This window comes from Bos indicus, chromosome 18, assembly GCF_029378745.1.
Source record: "Bos indicus isolate NIAB-ARS_2022 breed Sahiwal x Tharparkar chromosome 18, NIAB-ARS_B.indTharparkar_mat_pri_1.0, whole genome shotgun sequence".
NCBI lineage: Eukaryota > Metazoa > Chordata > Mammalia > Artiodactyla > Bovidae > Bos > Bos indicus.
The window spans coordinates 63211034-63232555 of NC_091777.1; the positions used below are offsets into that span (position 1 = coordinate 63211034).

Here is a 21522-nt window from a genome sequence, read left to right on the forward strand (position 1 = left end):
CGGAACAGCCCCACCACAACAAAAAACTACCCTCTCCCCCGAGAATTTCAATAGCGCTGAGATTGAGAGAGCCTACAGTCTAGCCATTCATTGCTATAGAATAAGACAGTGGTCCTCAACTAAGCCTGATTTTGCCATGCCCCCACCCCAATCTGGCAAGGTCTGGAGACTTAAAACATTGTGGGGCAATGCACATCACATCAACATTACCATTTTCATCATCTTAAAGTACACAGTTGAGTGGCATTCTGCCGGGGTCCAGCCCCGGCTGATCCAGGGTATTCGAAGGAGAGATGGCATAGGCGACCTATATATTTAAATATTTATCAAAGATATAAAGAGTAATAGGATGAGGATAGCTCAGTAGGAAAATTCAGTGAAGAAAAGAGGCTGAAATAAGGATAGCTCAGTGAGGAAATTCAGTGGAGAAAAGAGGCTGAATAATTCAGCCAGAAGGTGAGAGAAAGAACGACATGGGGAGACCAAGTTTCAGTGAACAAGGCCCACACTTTATTTTCCAAAGTAGTTTTTATACCTTAAGTTATGCAGAGAAGATAATGGGGGAAGGGGTAGAGTCATGCAGCAAGCCAGGCTTTCTTCCTGCAAACTTATCATATGCAAAAGCTTAGGTGATTTGCATCATCTTCTGGCCTGGAGGCCTGTTAACATTTTAAGACCCTTTCTTCAGAAAACTTATTTTTCTCTAAAGGTGACTGGTCAGGAGCCACCCTCCAAAAGCATTAGATAAAGTTGGATTTCTACAGAGCAAAGGTGTGGTGGGCTATAACAAGAAAAAGAATTAACTCAAGGGTCCCAGGTTACAAACATTAAAGCTACTATTTACACCAATTATATTAATCAATACACTGCCAGGGACACAGCAGGTAAGGGATATGGAAACTTAGCAGCAAACATTGGCCCAACAAGTGAAAATCCCTTCACCAATACAATTTCTAATCAATCTTTTAACTGCTCAAAGGAATCTGTATTTAGACAGTTTAGAACATCTCCTGCCTCTCACAGTTGGGAGGCTCTGAGCAACTGTGGCCGGAACTCACATGTGGCCGGAAAAACCTATTCAGGCAGGCTAGAGGACTTCCAAAGGAGTTTGTAGGTTGAAACACTGTCACACCCAGGAATTTTTAACTGGAGCTGTAAGCTAACTCTTTTTTCAGAGAGAGGTAGTGGGGGACAGCCCCCCGTTAAGTCAGAGGTGTAGGTGAAAGCACAAAGCAGAAAGTAGGCAGACTCTGGTTTTGGGGGTAGATGCTCGAGAATTTCCAGGGAGACTCCTGAGGCTTGATCCTGCCTTTGCGTATGCCAGGCCTCCTTCCTCAAGACCTTTGCCAGGGGCGGAGCTCGCTCTGAGCAGCATTCAGGGTGTTTACACCATTGTGACCATCACCACCATCTAGTTCCAGAATGTCTCAGTTCAGTTCAGTTGCACAGTCGTGTCTGACTCTTTGCAAACCCATGGACTGCAGCACACCAGGCCTTCCTGTCCATCACCAACTCCTGGAGTTTACTCAAACTCATGTCCGTTGAGTTGGTGATGCCTTCCAACCATCTCATCCTCTGTCATCTCCTTCTCCTTCTGCCTTCAATCTTTCCCAACCTCAGGGTCTTTTCAAATGAGTCAGTTCTTTGCATCAGGTGGCTAAAGGATTGAAGTTTCAGCTTCAGCATCAGTCCTTCCAATGAACACTCAGGAATGATTTCCTTTAGAATGGACTGGTTGGATCTCCTTGCTGTCCAAGGGACTCTCAAGAGACTTCAACACCACAGTTCAAAAGCATCAATTTTTTGGCGCTCAGCTTTCTTTATAGTCCAACTCTCACATCCATACATGACTACTGGAAAAACCATAGCCTTGACGTCTACATCTCCCCAAAAGGAAACCCTATACTGATTCATCTACTTTGTCTCTACGAATTTGACTACTCTGGATTTTGGTGGGAGGTCACAACTGGCTCTGCTTTGAGCTTCTCTTGGGCACAGACCAAGGGTGCTGTGAAACCTTCTACAGCACACACCACAGCCCCACAACAGTCATCACCCAGAGGTTGAAAACCCCACAGCAGAGGGAGACTGAGCGTTGTCTTCAGGATGTCGCACCTCCCACGGGTCCCCGGTTGGGTAGAGATCTAAGTGGGGGCGTGACTCTTCCTTCCACAGGCGTTAAAAACCTCAGCCTCATGGTATTACATGGGCTTCTCCCTCTCCATCTGGTTCCTCTCCTGGACCCCTCCCCCTCAGCCTCAGTCCCATTGTAGCTCAGCTCTGCTGGGGCCAGAGGACCGGGATGGTTCCAGAATCATGTCTCCTCCTCTCACCCTCCTGCTGAGCCTTAGTGAGTCCCAGAGAGAAGGTGGGAGCCCCTTGATGCCTCGAAGTGGAGGCAAACTCTTGACTTTGGGGTTCACCTCACCAGGGCTCTCTTCCAGGGCTCTGTGTGTGAGCCAGGAGATCCAGGTTTGGGAAGGCGAGTCCCTCCTCTGAAGTTATAATTATTTAACTCTCGTTTTGCACAAGGTGATGGCAAACGGCAAATCTGGGGTTCAAAAGTCGCTTCTGGGTCCTTCTCTGGTGGTGTTAAGCATGTTAAGAAACTGCCCTCCAATGCAGGGGATGTGGGTTTGACCCTTGGTTGGGGGACTGAGATCCCCATGCCACAGGGCAACTAAGCCTGCGCACCCTAGAGCCCGTGCTCCACACCTGGAGATGCCTGCGAGCCATAACAAAGAGCCCCTGTGCCACAGTGAAGACCCAGTGCAACCAGAATGAAAAATAAAGACCCCTGGGCTCACCTTTCAGTCGGGTTTCCCCTGGCTCGCTCTGTCCCAGTCATGCAGGGTGTTCTGTCACTCCTCTGCCTCGAGCCCTGCACCTCTGGTGGTTTCTGCCTGGGGGGTGAGGGTCCGGGAGGCGCTTCAGTGTTTCACGTGGCCATCCTTCTCAGCACAGTCAACACATTCTCACCTAGCTGACCACTGGATCTCATGGAGGTCCCTCCCCCATCACAGCCACGTTCTTCCATCACCCCTATTTATATCCTTCCAAGCCAGGGTTTCTTAACCGGGTAGTTCCTCAGTTTGTCCTCAGGGGGACATTTGGCAATGTTCATGGAGACTTCTCCCATGTGGCATGGTGATAAAGAACCTACCTGCCAATGCAGGAGATGCAGGAGATACAGGTTCGATCCCTGGGTTAAGAAGATCCCCTGGGGAGAAGGAAATGGCAACTAACTCCAGTATTTTTGCCAGAAAATCCCATGGAAGGAGGAGCCTGGTGTGCTCCAGTCGATGGGGTCACAAAGAGTTGGCCACGACTGAGCACACATGCACACTCGACTCAGCTCATGGAGGTTTTCTGGTTGTAATAGGTTAGGTGGGTGGTGGTCTGGGTAGATAGTGGATAGAGGCCAGGGGTGCTGCTCAACACCAAGCTCAGGACAGTCCCTGCTATGGGCTAAATTATGTCCCCCTCAAATATACATATTGAGGCCCTAACTACCCGCCCCCCACTTCCCCATCCCCACCCCTACCCACACCAATGTGACTGTAATCAGAAGAGAAACAGATTTTGGCATCTGATTGTAGAGAAATCAAAACCGTGGTGTTAAATGAAGTCAACCCAGACTTGTGTCCAGAGAAACACTAAGTCCGCCATAGAACCTCAAAACTCTGGCCATGGAGAGCCCCCCAAACCCAGTGGTGTAGGGAGAGTCCGAGTGAGTAGGAGGAGGGGTCAGAGAAAGCCAGTGAGGTGATTTTTTCAAGGAGGAAGTGGTCATATATAATTAACAGAAGAGCAAAGATAAGGGCTGAGAGGTGTCCACTGAGAGTTCCAGGAAATTTATTAGGTTACAAAAACAGCTTCAGAGGAAGTGAGGGGTGAGAACCAGTTTCTAGTGGTTGAGGACTGAGCCTGAAGGGGTAGAGTATAGCCTTGCCCAGGTGGGTGATGTGTCAGGGCGATCAGTCACCCCATCTACAGACCAGGAAGAGTGGAAGGGGGTGGACCTTCTCCGAAAGATCATATCCATGCTCTGAAGATTTTGTTCCTGTTCCTGACTCAGGGTGAGAGAACTCTGGTACTGATGGTGATGTAATACTGTGGAGCGCTGATAAATTCCTAGAATGAGGACTTCCCTGGTTAAGGCATCACCTTCTAAAGCTGGGGGTGTAGGTTCGGTCCCGGGTCAGGGAGCTAACATCCCACATGCCTTGAGGCCAAAAAATAAAAAACATAAGACAGAAGCAATATGGTAACAAATTCAATAAAGACTTAAAAGTGGTCCACATTAAAATTAAAAAAAAATCTGTAGAATGATATCATGAGCTTATGCATTACTGAGAAGGAGTTATCAACCCCTCCTTTTGGCCAATGGAAGGTGAAAACAGAAAGGACATAGTTTGCCTCAGGAACACAGATGTTCATGGAGCTCAAATTCCGTCCTTTCTCCCTGCCTCCTGATTCTGCAGCGCACCTGTTGTATGAGATGGGATGAAGAAAGTAGACAGGAAAGGCAGACCGGAGATCCTGTCTTATTGTTGTAATTGGGAAAATGGAAGAAACTGGGGGTAAACAAAGAAGGAAGAGAGGCTGAGCTGAGGGAGGAGAATGAGATGCCCTCTCAGTCTTCAAAGCTCACCTTTCCTGATCTCCATGAGACCAGCATCAACCGGCAGAAACGGATCTCCAAGCACATGGGCGCCTTGAGAAGTGAAGATGGGTTACACTGGTCCTGGGCTGGAGTGATGAATGCGCCCCCTTAAAAATATAGATTTTGTTGGGATTGTTCAGTCGCTACGTCATCTGTAAATCTGTGGCCCCATGGACTGTAGCATGCCAGGCTACTCTGTCCTCCACTATCTCCTGGAGTTTGCTCAAATTCATGTCCACTGAGTCAGTGATGCCATCCAACCATCTCATTCTCTGCTTATCCTTTTGCCTTCAATCTTTCCCAGCATCAGGGTCTTTTGCAATGAGTCAGCTTTTGCATCAGGTTGCCAAAGTATTGGAGCTTCAGCTTCAGCCTCAGTCCTTCCAATGAATATTTGGGATTGATTTCCTTTAGGATTGATTGGTTTGATCCTAAAGTCCTTGCTGTCCAAGGGATTCTCAAGCATCTTCTCCAAAACCACAATTAGAAAGCATCAGTTCTTCAGTGCTCAGCCTTCTTTATGGTCCAACATAAAGGTATATTTAGTAAAAATGAGAAAGAAAGGAATCTTCCCATTTTTTTTTACAATAAGGATGGACCTTGACAGCATTATGCTAAATGAAATAGATCAGAGAAAGACAAATACTGTGTGATATCACTTAAAGTTGGAATCTAAAAACAAAGCCAAGCTTGTAGAAACAGAGAGCAGAATGGTGGTTACTAAAGACTGGTGGGTGGAGGAAATGGAGAGATGACATTTAAGGGAATAAACTAGTAGACGAGTAAGTTCTGGAGCCCTAATGATCAGTATGGTAATGATACACCACAGTGTCACATGATAATCATAAAACTTGCTAACAGACCAGATCTTAATTATTCCAAGCACAAAAAAGAAATGTTGATAATGTGATGTGAGAGAGGTGTTGGCTAACACTATAATGGCAATTGTTTCACAATAGATTAATGTATCAGATCAACAGATTAAATGCCTTAAACCTACAGAGAGTTCTATGTCAAAAATATTTCAATTAAAAATTTAAAAACACTTTTAGTTTGGGATGACAAAGGTTCTCTGAAGTCTGTGGATGTTGCCCCAAATGTATCCTTTTCATATCACACCTGTCATGGTTCATCTACAATAGCAATGGGTGGGACTTCGCTACTGGGTTGTTACCTCTTTAGCTCTTAATCCTATTGATAAATATGCATTTTCTGTACTGGTGGTTAAATATTTTGAATGTCTCTCATCTGCAGAGACAGCAAAGAATAAAGAGGGATAAATAGCCAGGATGTGGAAGCAACCTAGATGTCTGTCGACAGATGAATGGAAAAGAAGTTTTGGTACATATATACAAAGGAATATTACTCAGCCATAAAAAGGAATGAATTTGAGTCAGTTCTAATGAGATGGATGAGCCTAGAGCCTGTTATACAGAGAAATAAGTCAGAAAAAGACAAATTTCATATAGTAAAGCATATATACGGAATCTAGAAAAAATGGTACTGGTGAGCCTATTTGCAGGGCAGGAATAGAGATGCAGACACAATGGACATGTGAACACAGCAGGGGAAGGAGAGGGTGGGACGAACTGAGAGAGCAGCACCAAAATGTGACTACCATGTGTATAAGAGATCCCCAGTCGTAATTTGCTGTATGATGCAAGGAGCTCAATATGGTGCTCTGTGACTACCTAGAGGAGTGGGAGGTGGGAGGGAGGTTCAAAAAGGAGGGGACTTATGTATACCTATGGCTGATTCATGTTGATGTATGACAGAAACTATCACAACATTGTAAAGCAATTATCTTTCAGTTAAAATTAGATAAATTTATAAAAAGAAGTAAGGATAAAGACAAAAGGAAGAAGGAAATATTCCCGTGGCCGTGATGTTAAAGCTGTTTTCAGGAAAGATGGGGGTGGTTGAAAATTTGGCTTGCAGGAAGGAAGCACAAGAGTCCTTTGAACCTGGAAGAGACAACAGGCTTGGTCTGCAGGAGAAACGTGCCATCTTCATCTTCCTCCTGCCCAACTGCACGCAGTCCTCCCTTAGTTCTCTGCAGCAACTCCCTTCCTCCATGGGTTCCACACGGAGCTCCCACAGCCCAAGATTGGGGCCACTTTCAGCTCCACCTGCGGCTGCTGGGTCTCTTGATCATGTTTCCAGGGCTCTCTGTGCTCGGAGCCTTCTCTTGCACCCCCGACGTGAAGCCCTATGGGCTCTCTCTTGAGACTTTCTCCTGTGAAGCCAGTCTTCAAGCAGGAACCCCATGAGGGCCACTAGGACCAGGACAGCCAGGCCAAGCCGGATGAGATTCTGGATCATGTGATTCCAGAGGAGATGGTCTGGGTCAGAAGAACAGAGCAATTGCTCATGGGGAGCTACCAAGACCACCTCACCCCATCTGTCTCCCCTTTACTAAGGGCCCACAGCCCCTGCTGCCAGCTTACCTTTCTGCGATTGGGTCCCTGTGGTTAACTCGTAGGAGTCCCAGTAGTCTGCAGAGAGTAAAGAAAGTGAGGAAAAGAGATGGTGTGACGGACTTCCCTCGTGGTCCAGTTACTAAGATTCCATGCTCCCAGTGCAGGGGGCCTGAGTTTGATCCCTGGTAGGGGAACCAGATCCCGTTTGTCCCAACTAAGAGTTCCCTGATGCTTGGAAAGGTTGAGGGCAGAAAGAGAAGGGGACGCCAGAGGATGAGATGGCTGGATGGCTTCACCGACTCCATGGACACAAATCTGAGCAAATCTGGGAGATGGTGAAGGACAGGGAAGCCTGGTGCGCTGCAGTCCATGGGGTTGCAGTCAGGTTGGACCTGACTAAGTGACTGAACAGCAACGACTTTGACTATAGGTTATGAGTGCCATCCAAGCAAGGGTCTTCGTCTGGTTGGCTGACAGAAATGCAGTTCATGGCTTGCTCTGTGCACTCAAGGGATATTGTGAACGAATGCCAGCTTTTTAGTGTGGTTGGGAGGCTTTGAGTCCTTCCCCTGAGTTTAGAAGTATCTGTTACTCACCAGAAGAGGTGTGCTCAGTGGGTGCGAAGGTGGTGTCCCCGGCATCTCCTGGCACTGGAGACAAGGAGAAGATCAAGGGGTCTGGTCTTCCCACCTATTCCCTCCCCCATCCCCGATCCTCCATCCTCCATCTCTGTGGCAATGGTCCTCATGCTCTCGCTAGCTCCTGGACCTCTGGGAATCGATGTGGATGAGAGCATTGGTGCAAAGCACCTTCTCTGCATCGCCCCACCTGCCTCTCTGCTGCCATCCTCATCGCTGTTTGGTGGTCACTTAGAGATCCAGAAAGGACATGGGGCAAAATTGGGGGGGAGGTCCTCACCTTTGACCAGGAGCTTCACAGGCTTGCTGGGGAAAGACCATGCATGGTTGTTGTAGGAGCCAAAGCATCTGTATGTCCCTCCATGTGCTGGGGTCACAGGGCCCAGGTGGAACTCTGCCCGCAGGTTCCCGTATCTGAGCTGGGGGCGGCTGGATCGTCCCTTCTTGAGCAGGAAGAACGTGCTTGTAGCTGTTGCCAGCTGGCAATGGAAGGTCACATTCTCTCCTGAGGTCACCTCAGACCTGGGTTCGACTGAGAGCGTGGGTGTATCATACAGTCCTGTGAGAGAAGGTGGCGAGTAGGTTAAGAGTATCTTTTTTGTTTTTTTTTTGGCCACGTGCCACATGGGATCAGAGTTCTCCCACCAGGGATCGAACCCAAAACCTTTCCACTTGAAGGGTGGAGTCTTCACCAATGGATCACCAGGGAAATCCCAGTACAGAGCATTTGTATCCTGCTTGCTGCATCTCCTAGCGTCCCTCTAGTCCTTAGGGCCAGGATATCACTGCTTGGAATCTTGGTCTCTTCTTCTATTTCCTAGATTTGTCTTGGTCATGGACACACCCTCCCTGAATTCTCCCTTAAAGACTGAGACAGTCCCTCCACCAGCTGCCAAGAGAGTTAAGAGGAATCTCTTTCTGGGAATTTTCCTACATCAATGGTCCTCAGCATTTGGTCCTTGGGACCAGCAATGTCAGCATCTTGGGGAAGCTTGTTAGAAAGGCAAATTTCCAGGCTCTATCCCCGAACTATTGCATCAGAAACTTGGGGGAGGGGCAGCCACCTGTGTTTTAAAATCTTTTTGGTGGGACTTCCCTGGTGGTCCAGTGGTTGAGACTCCGCCTTCCAGTGCAGGAGGGTGCAGGTTCTATTCCTGGCTGGGGAGCTAAACCCCATATGCCTCGTGGTGGCCAAAAATCCAAAACATAAAACCCAAAGCAGTATTTTAACACATTCAGAGAAGACTTTAAAACTGGTCCACATTAAAAAAAAATCTTTAAAACCTCATTGCTACTTTTAGTTGTAGTAAAATATACATAAATTTACCACCTTAACTATTTTTAATTGTATAATCCCATGATATTAAGTACATCCACATTGTTGTACAATTGTCATCCTTGTTAATCCCCAGAATGCTTTTCATCTTGCAAAACTGAAACTCTATACGTTAAACATTAACTTTTCATTTCCCCTTTCCCCAGACCCTGGCAACCACCATTCTACTTTATGCCTTTGAATTTGACTATTTTAAGTACCCCATTTAAGTGGAATGTACACTTACTGATCCTTTGATGGTGGGCTTATTTCACTCAACATAACATCCTCAAGTTACCAAGTGTCAGGATTTCCTTCCTTTTTAAGGCTGAATAATGTTCAGTTGTATGAATAGACCACATTTTCTTCATCCATTCATTCACTGGCAGGCAAACTTGTTTCTACCTTTGTCTGTTGTGAATATTGCTTACATGAATGTGGGTCTACTAAAGTCATCTGCGCTTCTGCAAGTCCAGAGGTGACTCTGATATTGATTTAAACTTGAGACCCACATCCCTCAATGGAAGGGAACCACCTGACCCAAGATTACCTGGCCACCTCAATCCTAATTACCTTGCTTTTTCCATACTGCCATTTCACCCTCACATGCTGTGTAGCTGATTTGAATTTCCTGACTTTGACTCATAGTCTGTCTTCTGCTAGAACCCAAGAACCACAAAAGCAAGACTATTTGTCTGGAATCCCCCTAGGAGTGGTTCTCATCCAATCCCTGCCTGATAGGAACACAGAGCTTCTAGCCTCAAGACTACGCTGAAAGGCCAGCCAGGTCCAGAGTTCCACATTTGTTCAGTTGAAGTCTCTGTACTTAAATTTTTTATTTTTTTAAAAAATTTTGGCCATACCACATGGCATGCAGGATCTTAGTCCCCTGTCCAGGGATTGAACTCTCATCGCATGCATTGGAAACATGGAATCTTAACCACTGGACTGACCACCAGGGAAGTCCCTGAGGTCTCCCTTGGAGTTGCACTGCTGTTCAATTGCCCTTTCTGTGAGCAGTGAGGGCCTGTGCCCCTCACTTATCACAGGTGCTGTTTTTAAGGACACTCCATGGTGATTCCCTCTGGGCACAAACATCCATCTTAGAGTCTCTTTTCTGAAGAACTAAAGACCAATCTGCTTCTAGGACATAGAGACAATTCTCTAAAGATAACCCCATAGGCATTAACCAACCCCCTGCATTGCCCCCGAGACAAACTAATATCTGAGCAAGGCTTGGGAGAGATGGAGGGAGACGAGCAAGTGAGGACTTTCTGGAGGACTCAGGTTGATGAGATGACCTATAGCTGCACCACGGGACAGTTACCTGTTACCACCAGCTCCAGAGGGTCGCTGAGCTCTGACCAGAGCTCCCCACTTCGGTAGGAGCACCTGTATTGCCCTGCGGTGTGAGAGGTCATGGCTGGGATGGGGAACTTCACCCAGTTCATCACTGGGGATGACTTCGGTCTCTTCAAGGCAGAAAGGCCCCCCTCAAAATGCAGTTGGTATTCCATGGCCTCGCCAGCTCCCCGACACCCGATGGTAGCCGATCTTCCCTTTGGGATCATGAAACTCGGTCTGACCCAGATGGCAGGTTTCGAGAGCATCTCTGGAAGGGAATCAGAGGCGGGAGTTCCCAAGAAAGCCCCCTTTCCAGCCTACCATCCACCCAACTGCTGGCCGTGAGCCTTCCTAGCCAGTCAGAGTCCCTGGCCCTTCCTCTAGCTGTTCTCAAGCAGATACAGTGGCTGAACCTAACTTGGAGGCTTTGAAGGAAGGACTTACGCTTCTGGGTGCTGCTCCTCTGGCTCAGACCCAGCCCTGGAAGACAGGAATGATGAGATATGTTGCCCTATCCGTGCTAGACCCCTCAATTCCAGCTCTCTTCCACGCGAGAACTCACCAAGGACAAGAAAGACAGCAAGTGTGGAAGGCATCGCTCAGATTCTGCCTGGTAAATGTGGACAGCTGGGTGGAGATGGAGCCCCGCGGGCCAGGGGGATGCTCAGGATGTGGTGAGTGAAGCTCGGGAGCAGTCGCCCAGAAGCTTTCACACCAACTTGTTTACTGATGATTCAAAGGTCTTCCTCTACCTCTGGCCATTGGCAGTAAGGAAAAGACGTAGTTCCCATGATGCATCTGAGTGTATCTGTGGTTTCTAACTAGAGCCTCTGACCATGGTCTGGTTCCTGGCAGAAACTCATTTCTAGGTCAACTGGTAAATTTTGAAATGGGGACTTTATGCCCAGGGAAGGCATAGGGCAGTGTACAGAGCAAAACCCTTAAAGTCATTTTAAAAATATGTGTTTGACTTTGGCTCCTCTGTGTCCAGCATTCATGTGCTGGGATGTTAATTGGTTTCATCAGAGTGATAGAGGGACTTCTCTGGTGGCTCAGTGGTTGGGACATCACATTCTGACATGGAGGATGTGGATTCCATCCCTGGTCAGGGAGCTATGATCCATGCCACATGCCACATGGTCAAAAAACCAAAATATGGAACAGAAGCAATATTGTAACAAATTAAAAAAAACTAAAAAAAAAAAAAGAATAAAATGATAAAACTGTCTTCTTCAGGTTTATTACAATGTTTTAATAAAATACTATTTTAAGCAAAAATATATTTTTTACATAATGACATTCCTTTAGCCTTCTATAAAGCAGAATATTAAAATATTAAGTACATTAATATATTTTAAATGCAAAATGTGTCCATTGTTCTTTTTTTAAGGGTCTAAATAATTTTTAAATAAATAAGTTATTTAATTGAAGTATAGTGAAGGAAATGGCAACCCACTCCAGTATTCTTGCCTGGAGAATCCCAGGGACAGAGGAGTCTAGTGGGCTGCTGTCTATGGGGTCACAGAGTCAGACACGATTGAAGCGACTTAGCAGCAGCAGCATAGTGGATTTGCAATATTCTATTAGTTTCAGGCATATAGCAGTGATTATAGTCCATAATAATTTATTACAAGATAATGACCATAATTCCCTGTGCTATATAGTCTATTCTCTTTTTAATATTATTTTCCATTATGGTTTATTACAGGATATTGAATATATTTTCCCTGTACTATACAATAGGACCTTGTTGTTTATCCACCCTATATACAATAGTTTCTAATTTGTATTTGTTTTATTTATTTATTTTTTAAATTTTATTTTTAAACTTAACAATATTGTATTAGTTTTGCCAAATGAGAAAGATAAACACTGTATGACATCACTGATATGTAGACTAAAAAATAATATAAATGAATGTATAAGCAAAACAGAAGCAGACTCACAGATAATAGAAAATAAACTTGTGGTTTCCAAATGGGAGAGGAAAGTGGGTAGTCACAAATTAGGGATTAGTTTGTATCCCTTACTCCCATATCCCTAATTTGTGACTACCCACTTTCCTCTCCCATTTGGAAACCACAAGTTTATTTTCTATTATCTGTGAGTCTGCTTCTGTTTCGCTTATACATTCATTTATATTATTTTTTAGTCTACATATAAGTGATGTCATACAGTGTTTATCTTTCTCTGTCTGACTGATCTTACGAAGCATAATGCCCTTGAGGTCCATCTATACCGCTGCACAAGGCAGAATTTCATTCCTTTTTATGGCTGAGTAGAGATGTTCAAGCTGGTTTTAGAAAAGGCAGAGGAACCAGAGATCAAATTGCCAACATCCGCTGGATCATCAAAAATGCAAGAGAGTTCCAGAAAAACATCTATTTCTGCTTTATTGACTATGCCAAAGCCTTTGACTGTGTGGATCACGATAAACTGTGGAAAATTCTAAAAGAGATGGAAATACCAGACTACCTGACCTACCTCTTGAGAAACCTATATGCAGGTCAGGAAGCAACAGTTAGAACTGGACATGGAACAACAGACTGGTTCCAAATAGGAAAAGGAGTACGTCAAGGCTGTATATTGTCACCCTGCTTATTTAACTTATATGCAGAGTACATCATGAGAAATGCTGGGCTGGAAGAAGCACAAGCTGGAATCAAGATTGCTGGGAGAAATATCAATAACCTCAGATATGCAGATGACACCACCCTTATGGCAGAAACTGAAAAGGAACTCAAAAGCCTCTTGATGAAAGAGAAAGAGGAAAGTGAAAAAGTTGTGTTAAAGCTCAACATTCAGAAAACGAAGATCATGGCATCTGGTCCCATCACTTCATGGGAAATAGATGGGGAAACAGTGGAAACAGTGTCAGACTTTATTTTTTTGGGCTCCAAAATCACTGCAGATGGTGATTGTAGCCATGAAATTAAAAGACGCTTACTCCTTGGAAGGAAAGTTATGACCAAGCTAGATAGCATATTGAAAAGCAGAGACATTACTATGCCAACAAAGGTCTGTCTAGTCAAGGCTATGGTTTTTCCAGTAGTCATGTATGGATGTGAGAGTTGGACTGTGAAGAAAGCTGAGCACGGAAGAATTGATGCTTTTGAACTATGGTGCTGGAGAAGACTCTTGAGAGTCCCTTGTACTGCAAGGAGATCCAACCAGTCCATTCTAAAGGAGATCAGTCCTGGGTGTTCTTTGGAAGGAATGATTGTAAAGCTGAAACTCCAGTACTTTGGCCACCTCATGCAAAGAGTTGACTCATTGGAAAAGACTCTGATGCTGGGAGGGATTGGAGGAAGGAAGAGAAGGGGATGACAGAGGATGAGATGGCTGGATGGCATCACTGACTCGATGGACATGAGTTTGAGTGAACTCCGGTAGTTGGTGATGGACAGGGAGGCCTGGCGTGCTGCAATTCATGGGGTTGCAAAGAGTTGGACATGACTGAGCGACTGAACTGAACTGAAGTATTCCATTGTACGTGTATATACCCCATCTTCTTAATCCAATCATCTTTTGATGCGCACTTGGGTTGCTTCTATGTCCTGGTTGTTGTAAGTAGTGCGGCTATGAACATTGGGATGCATGTATCATTTTGTTTCTTTTGCATTTATTTCTGCCCTAATTATTAAGATTTCTTTGCTTCTACTAACCCTGGGGTTCGTTATTTCTTCCTTTTCTAGTTGCTTTAGGTGTAGAGTTTGGTTATTTATATGACTTTTTTCTTGTTTCTTGAGGTAAGCCTGTATTGCTATGAACCTTCCCCTTAGCACTGCTTTTCCAGTGTCCCATAGGTTTTGGGTTGTTGTGTTTTCACTCATTTCTATACATATTTTGATTTCTCCTGTGATTTTTTGTTTACTCAGAAGTGTGTTATATAGCCTCCATATGTTGGAATTTTTAATAGTTTTTTTCCCCTGTAATTGACATCTAATCTTACTGCATTGTGGTCAGAAAAGATGTTTGGAATGATTTCAACTTTTTGAATTTACCAAGATTAGACTTACGGCCCAGGATGTGATCTATCCTGGAGAAGGTTCCATGTGCACTTGAGAAAAAGGTGAAATTCATTGTTTTGGGGTGAAATGCCCTATAGGTATCAGTTAGGTCTAACTGGTCCATTGTATCATCTAAAGTTTGTGTTTCCTTGTTAATTTTCCATTTAGTTGCTCTATCCATAGGTGTGAGTGAGGTATTAAAGTCTCTCACTGTTATTGTGTTATTGTGAATTTCCCCTTGTGTACTTGTTAGCATTTGCCTTACATATTGTGGTGCTCTTATGTTGGGTGCATATATATTTATAATTGTTATATCTTCTTCTTGGATTGATCCTTGGATCATTATGTAGTGTCCTTCTTTGTCTCTTTTCATAGCCTTTACTTTAAAGTCTATTTTATCTGATATGAGTATTGCTACTCTTGCTTTATTTTGGTCTCCATTTGTGTGAAATATCTTTCTCCAGCCCTTCACATTCAGTCTGTATGTGTCCCTTGGTTTGAGGTTGGTCTCTGTAGACAGCATATATAAGGGTCTTATTTTTGTATCCATTCAGCCAGTCTTTTGTCTTTTGGTTGGGGCATACAACCCATTACATTTAAGGTAATTATTGGTAAGTATGATCCCGTTGCCATTTACTTTGTTGTTTTGGGTTCGAATTTATACACCCTTTCTGTGTTTTCTGTCTAGAGAACATCCTTTAGCATTTGTTGACAAGCTGGTTTGGTGGTGCTGAATTCTCTCAGCGTTTGCTTGTCTGTAAAGCTTTTGATTTCTCCATCATATTTTTTTTAACCATTTATCATTTATTTATTAGTATTATTATTTTTTACTTTATAATATTGTATTGGTTTTGCCATACATCAACATGAATCCACCATGGGTGTACACGTGTTCCCCATCCTGAACCCCCCTCCCACATCCCTCCCTGTACCATTCCTCTGGGTCATCCCAGTGCACCAGTCCCAAGCATCCTGTATCCTGCATCGAACCTCATATTTGAAAGAGATTCTTGCTGGGTACAGTCGTCTGGGTTGTAGGTTTTTCTCTTTCATCACTTTAAATATGTCCTGCCATTCCCTCTGGCCTGAAGAGTTTCTATTGAAAGATGAGCTGTTATCCTTATGGGAATCCCCTTGTATGTTATTTGTTGTTTTTCCCTTGATGCTTTTAATATTTGTTCTTTGTGTTTGATCTTTGTTAATTTGATTAATATGTGTCTTGAGGTGTTTTGCCTTGGGTTTATCCTGTTTGGGACTCTCTGGGTTTCTTGGACTTGGGTGACTATTTCCTTCCCCATTTTAAGGAAGTTTTCAACTATTATCTCCTCAAGTATTTTCTCATGGCCTTTCTTTTTGTCTTCTTCTTCTGGGACTCCTATGATTCAAATGTTGTCCCAGAGGTCTCTGAGGTTGTCCTCATTTCTTTTAATTCTTTTTTCTTTTTTCCTGTCTGCTTCATTTATTTTTTTTTAAATTTTTTTTAAAAAAATTTTATTTTATTTTTAAACTTTACAATATTGTATTAGTTTTGCCAAATATTGAAATGAATCCGCCACAGGTATACCTGTGTTCCCCATCCTGAACCCTCCTCCCTCCTCCCTCCCCATACCCTCCCTCTGGGTCATCCCAGTGCACCAGCCCCAAGCATCCAGTATCGTGTATTGAACCTGGACTGGCGACTCATTTCATACATGATATTATACATGTTTCTATGCCATTCTCCCAAATCTTCCCACCCTCTCCCTCTCCCACAGAGTCCATAAGACTGATCTATACATCAGTGTCTCTTTTGCTGCCTCGTACACAGGGTTATTGTTGCCATCTTTCTAAATTCCATATATATGCGTTAGTATACTGTATTGGTGTTTTTCTTTCTGGCTTACTTCACTCTGTATAATAGGCTCCAGTTTCATCCACCTCATTAGAACTGCTTCAAATGTATTCTTTTTAATGGCTGAGTAATACTCCATTGTGTATATGTACCACAGCTTTCTTACCTATTCATCTGCTGATGGACATGTAGGTTGCTTCCATGTCCTGGCTATTATAAACAGTGCTGCGATGAACATTGGGGTACACGTGTCTCTTTCCCTTCTGGTTTCCTCAGTGTGTATGCCCAGCAGTGGGGGAAACAATTCCATTCACGATTGCAATGGAAAGAATAAAATACTTAGGAATATATCTACCTAAAGAAACTAAAGACCTATATATAGAAAACTATAAAACACTGGTGAAAGAAATCAAAGAGGACACTAATAGATGGAGAACTATACCATGTTCATGGATTGGAAGAATCAATATAGTGAAAATGAGTATACTACCCGAAGCAATTTATAGATTCAATGCAATCCCTATCAAGCTACCAACGGTATTCTTCACAGAGCTAGAACAAATAATCTTACAATTTGTATGGAAATACAAAAAACTTCGAATAGCCAAAGCTATCTTAAGAAAGAAGAATGGAACTGGAGGAATCAACCTACCTGACTTCAGGCTCTACTACAAAGCCACAGTCATCAAGACAGTATGGTACTGGCACAAAGACAGAAATATAGATCAGTGGAACAAAATAGAAAGCCCAGAGATAAATCCACACACATATGGACACCTTATCTTTGACAAAGGAGGCAAGAATATACAATGGATTAAAGACAATCTCTTTAACAAGTGGTGTTGGGAAAACTGGTCAACCACTTGTGAAAGAATGAAACTAGAACACTTTTTAACACCATACACAAAAATAAACTCAAAATGGATTAAAGATCTAAACATAAGACCAGAAACTATAAAACTCCTAGAGGAGAACATAGGCAAAACAATCTCCGACATACATCACAGCAGGATCCTCTATGACCCACCTCCTAGAGTATGGGAAATAAAAGCAAAAATAAACAAATGGGACCTAATTAAACTTGAAAGCTTCTGCACAACAAAGGAAACTATTAGCAAGGTGAAAAGGCAGCCTTCAGAATGAGAGAAAATAATATCAAATGAAGCAACTGACAAACAACTAATCTCAAAAATATACAAGCAACTCCTACAGCTCAACTCCAGAAAAATAAATGACCCAATCAAAAAATGGGCCAAAGAACTAAATAGACATTTCTCCAAAGAAGACATACAGATGGCTAACAAACACATGAAAAGATGCTCAACATCACTCATTATCAGAGAAATGCAAATCAAAACCTCTATGAGGTACTATTTCACGCCAGTCAGAATGGCTGCGATCCAAAAGTCTACAAGCAATAAATGCTGGAGAGAGAGCATTGCCCCAGGGAGAAAAGGGAACCCTCTTACACTGTTGGTGGGAATGCAAACTAGTACAGCCACTATGAGATGTCTATGGGTTTGGTGTGACTTTGGGCAGCCTGTATATTGAAGCTCAGGGCTATGTTTCTGCATTGGTGGAGAATTTGCATGATATGTCTTGCTCTGGAACTTGTTGGCTCTTGTTGGTGCTTGGTTTCAGTAGGTATGGAGGCTTTTGGATGAGTTCTTATCAATTAATGTTCCATGGAGTCAGGAGTTCTCTGGTGTTCTCAGGCTTTGGACTTAAGCCTCCTGCTTCTGGTTTTCAGTCTTATTCTTACAGTAGCCTCAAGACTTCTTCATCCATACAGCACTGATGATAAAACATCTAGGTTAATGGTGAAAAGATTCTCCACAGTTAGGGACACCCAGAGAGGCTCATAGAGTTACATGGAGAAGAGAAGAGGGAGTAGGGAGATAGAGGTGACCAGGAGGAGAAGAGGGGGAATCAAAAACGTGGGAGAGCAATCTAGCCAGTAATCAATTCCCTATGTGCTCTCCACAGTCTGGAACCCTCAGAGAGGTTCATGGAGTTACATAGAGAGGAAAAGAGGGAAGGAGATAGAGGTGACCAGGAGGAGAAAAGGGGGAATCAAAAGGAGAGAGAGAGAGATCTAGCCAGTAATCAGTTCCCTAAGTGTTCTCCACAGCCTGGAACACACAAAGAGATTCACAGAGTTCGGTAGAGAAGAGAAGGGGGAGGGAGGAGATAGAGGTGACCTGGGGGAGAAAAAGGAAAATCAGAAGGGGGAGAGAGTAATCAAGCCAGTAATCACACTCCTAAGTAAAAATGGGTACTGAAGATTGGATTCTTAAAGGTACAAAATTGATAACAAATACCAAAAAGCAAAGGTTAAAAATCTAGAGTAGAGGTTAGACTCTCAAAAATACACTATTAAAAAAACAAAATAAAATCACAAAATTATAAAAAATATATATGAAGTTTGCTTTAAAAATAGTTTTTTTTTTTTTTGCAAGGTAGTAGTTCAGTTCAGTTCAGTTCAGTCACTCAGTTGTGTCCGACTCTTTGAGACCCCGTGAATCACAGCATGCCAGGCCTCCCTGTCCATCACCAACTCCTGGAGTTCACCCAGACTCACGTCCATCGAGTCAGTGATGCCATCCAGCCATCTCATCCTCTGTTGTCCCCTTCTCCTCCTGCCCCCAATCCCTCCCAGGATCAGAGTCTTTTCCAATGAGTTAACTCTTCACATGAGGTGGCCAAAGTACTGGAGTTTGTAGGTTGTAAAAATGAAAATTAAAGGATTAATTGAGGACTTAAAAATAAGAAAAAAATTTAAATAAAAAAAATGTTAATAGTAAAAGTATATCTAAGAATTTCTCTGGAGCTGTTGTGGGCAGTATGGGGACAGTTCAGTTTCAGATAGTTCATTGTTCCATCTTTAACTTCTCAAGATTTATAGGCCCCTTTCAATGTATTTGGTTGTAACTACAGGGTTTTAATCTGTTGCACCTGTCACTTCCAAAGCAGTTCCCTCTGTTTATTTTGGCTTCTTCTGTTTTCAGGTCTCTTCAATGTCTAATTTCTGCCCTGACACAAAGGGGCAAAGGTGGTCACTTATTTAGGCTCATTTGTTCAGGTGTGCTGTGGGGAGGGAGGAACACTGCAAACAAATATCACTGGCGTGTATGGGGAGTGCTCGCAGTGTCTGGGCCACACTGGGTTTGCCCCGCTCATGGCGTGTATGCTTTCCCAGTCTACACTGCTCAGTCTCCAGGTTGCTCTGCAAGGGAACTTTCTGAGGTGGACCTTGGGTTGCGTGCACTTCCCAGGTCTAAGCCGCTCAGGTTCAGGTTCTTGGGTACTTCACAAAGGCGCAGACTCTGCTGGGCCTGTGTTTTGTGCCGTTCCCAGGTCCGAGCAGCTCAGGCAACCAGGTGCTTGGCAAGCGCAGTCTCTTCAGGTGGGGGATGCATTTTATCGCCTACCCCATCCCAGCTGCTTGGTTTTCTGGGTGCGCAGTGGGCGCGCCTTCTCAGGTGTGCTGTGTGTCTCTTCTGGGGAGCTTATCTCTGGCTGCGACCCTGCCGGCACATGTCAACCGTCCAGAATCCCAGGTTTTGGTTAGCAACTGGGAGCTTTCTCACAGTTTGGTAGAGGATGCCATCTCTGGGGCCAAGATTGCCCCTTTCCGGCTCTGGGTGCCCCCCCCGCCTCCCTCCCTGCCTCTGGCGGGGGATGGGCCGGTCCGCAGCAGGCTAGCTCTCCTCTGGTATTCGCTCAGTCCTTTGTTCTGAGAGCAGGCCAGCAGTGCCCTGCTGCTGCTGCTGCTGCTAAGTCGCTTCAGTCGTGTCCAGCTCTGTGCGACCCCATAGACGGCAGCCCACCAGGCTCCTCCGTCTCTGGGATTCTCCAGGCAAGAACACTGGAGTGGGTTGCCATTTCCTTCTCCAATGCATGAAAGTGAAAAGTGAAAGTGAAGTTGCTCAGTCGTGTCCGACTCTTAATGACCCCATGGACTGCAGCCTACCAGGCTCCTCTGTCCATGGGATTTTCCAGGCAAGAGTACTGGAGTGGGTTGCCATTGCCTTCTCCTAGGTTAGGGCTTTTCACGGGATAGTTCTCTCTCTCTCTGGCTACCACACAGTTTGTGTTGCTATCTCACATTAGCTCCCTCAGATTTCCCTCTGGGCATTCAGGCCCAGTCCTTACCCTAAAAAATGCAGCCCACGCCTCCCTGTCCAGCCCCTGCTTGCTGGTGGCAGACGAGGGTGTCTGGGCTACTTTTCTGCTGGGAGTTGCCATTAGGCACATCATCTGTGGGTTTTATTTATTTTTTCCTGCTGGTTATGTTGCCCTCTGAGATTCCAAAACTCCCCACAGACCTGGCAGTGAGAGGGTTTCCTGGTGTTTGGAAACTTCTCCTAAGACTCCCTTCCCGGGATGGGTCTCTGTCCCTAACTGTTTTGTCTCTCTCTTTGTCTTTTTTTTTTTTGGCCTATCTCCTTTCAAAAACAATGGGCTGCCTTTCTGGGTGGCTGATGTCCTCTGCCAGTGTTCAGAAGTTGTTTTGTAGAATTTCTTTCCATGAATTTGTGGGGGAGAAAGTGGTCTCTCCATCTTATTCCTCCACGAACTTAGGACCCCTCTAATCCTTCTCAATGCTTGAAAAATCCCAACTGTATTGAGATATAATTGACATACTCATACATTTACCATCTAAAGTGTATAATTCTATGTTTTTAATTATATCTCCACAGTCACTCAACCATCACCACAATCTAATTTCAGAACTTAAAAAACCCCCAACCCCCCAAAAAACCCTATTACCCACTATCACTCACTGTACAATACCCCGCCTCTCTCCCAGTATTGGGAAACCACTAACCTACTTTCAGTTTCTATAGACCACAAAGAACTTTTAAAAAATTGTGGTAAGATGTACATGACCCAAAATGTACCATTTTAACCATTTTTTAAAAGTTTTTTCATTATTATGATAACCACCCCCCCACATACATGAAATATAATGTCTTAACCATTTTTAAGTGTACAGTTCAGTTGTGTGAAGTACATTTCCATTGTTGTGAAGCAAATTTATAGAACTTTCTCATCTTGTAAAACTGAAACTCTATACCTCCAAAGGAGAGTTGCTATTTAATGAGCATAGAGTTTCATTTTAGCCATTTTAAAGTATACATTTCAGTGGCGTTCTGGACATTCATATCATCATGCAACCAACATGACCATCTATCTCCAGGACTTTTTCATCTTCCCAAACAGAAACTCTGTATCCACACATTTTATCATTATTCAAATTATATGATTTCTGAACCTCTGCTTGCTCATGTGATA

At 44.1% G+C, this 21522-nt stretch overlaps 1 protein-coding gene across 7 annotated transcripts; it reads right to left on the reverse strand.

Moving 5' to 3' along the window:
- Nucleotides 1-487: 487 nt before the first annotated feature.
- On the reverse strand, nucleotides 488-11111 carry NCR1 (natural cytotoxicity triggering receptor 1). 7 transcript variants are annotated; one of them, XM_070771772.1, is made up of 9 exons: nucleotides 10946-11109; nucleotides 10828-10863; nucleotides 10367-10651; nucleotides 8005-8283; nucleotides 7683-7736; nucleotides 7114-7161; nucleotides 4655-4773; nucleotides 3164-3220; nucleotides 488-2903 (listed from the first exon to the last, which is right to left on the reverse strand). In XM_070771772.1, the coding sequence occupies exons 1-9, from the start codon at nucleotides 10977-10979 to the stop codon at nucleotides 2862-2864; spliced, it is 954 nt and encodes a 317-aa protein (XP_070627873.1). In that variant the 5' UTR covers nucleotides 10980-11109; the 3' UTR covers nucleotides 488-2861. The 7 variants fall into 7 exon arrangements, 6 of the variants coding, with proteins under 6 accessions (XP_070627873.1, XP_070627871.1, XP_070627875.1 ...); XM_070771770.1 differs by having other exon boundaries at nucleotides 488-3220; nucleotides 10946-11110; XM_070771774.1 differs by lacking the exon at nucleotides 3164-3220.
- Between the last annotated feature and the right edge of the window lie 10411 nt (nucleotides 11112-21522).

Bases quoted from the DNA above. Each gene is read 5' to 3' on its own strand.
- NCR1 (XM_070771770.1), bottom strand. From the start codon at position 10,979: ATGCCTTCCACACTTGCTGTCTTTCTTGTCCTTG. The intron at 10,864-10,945 runs GTGAGTTCTCGC...CCTGTCTTCCAG, and splicing joins TGCTGTCTTTCTTGTCCTTG to GGCTGGGTCTGAGCCAGAGG. The intron at 7,737-8,004 runs GTGAGGACCTCC...CCTTGTCTCCAG, and splicing joins TGTGAAGCTCCTGGTCAAAG to TGCCAGGAGATGCCGGGGAC.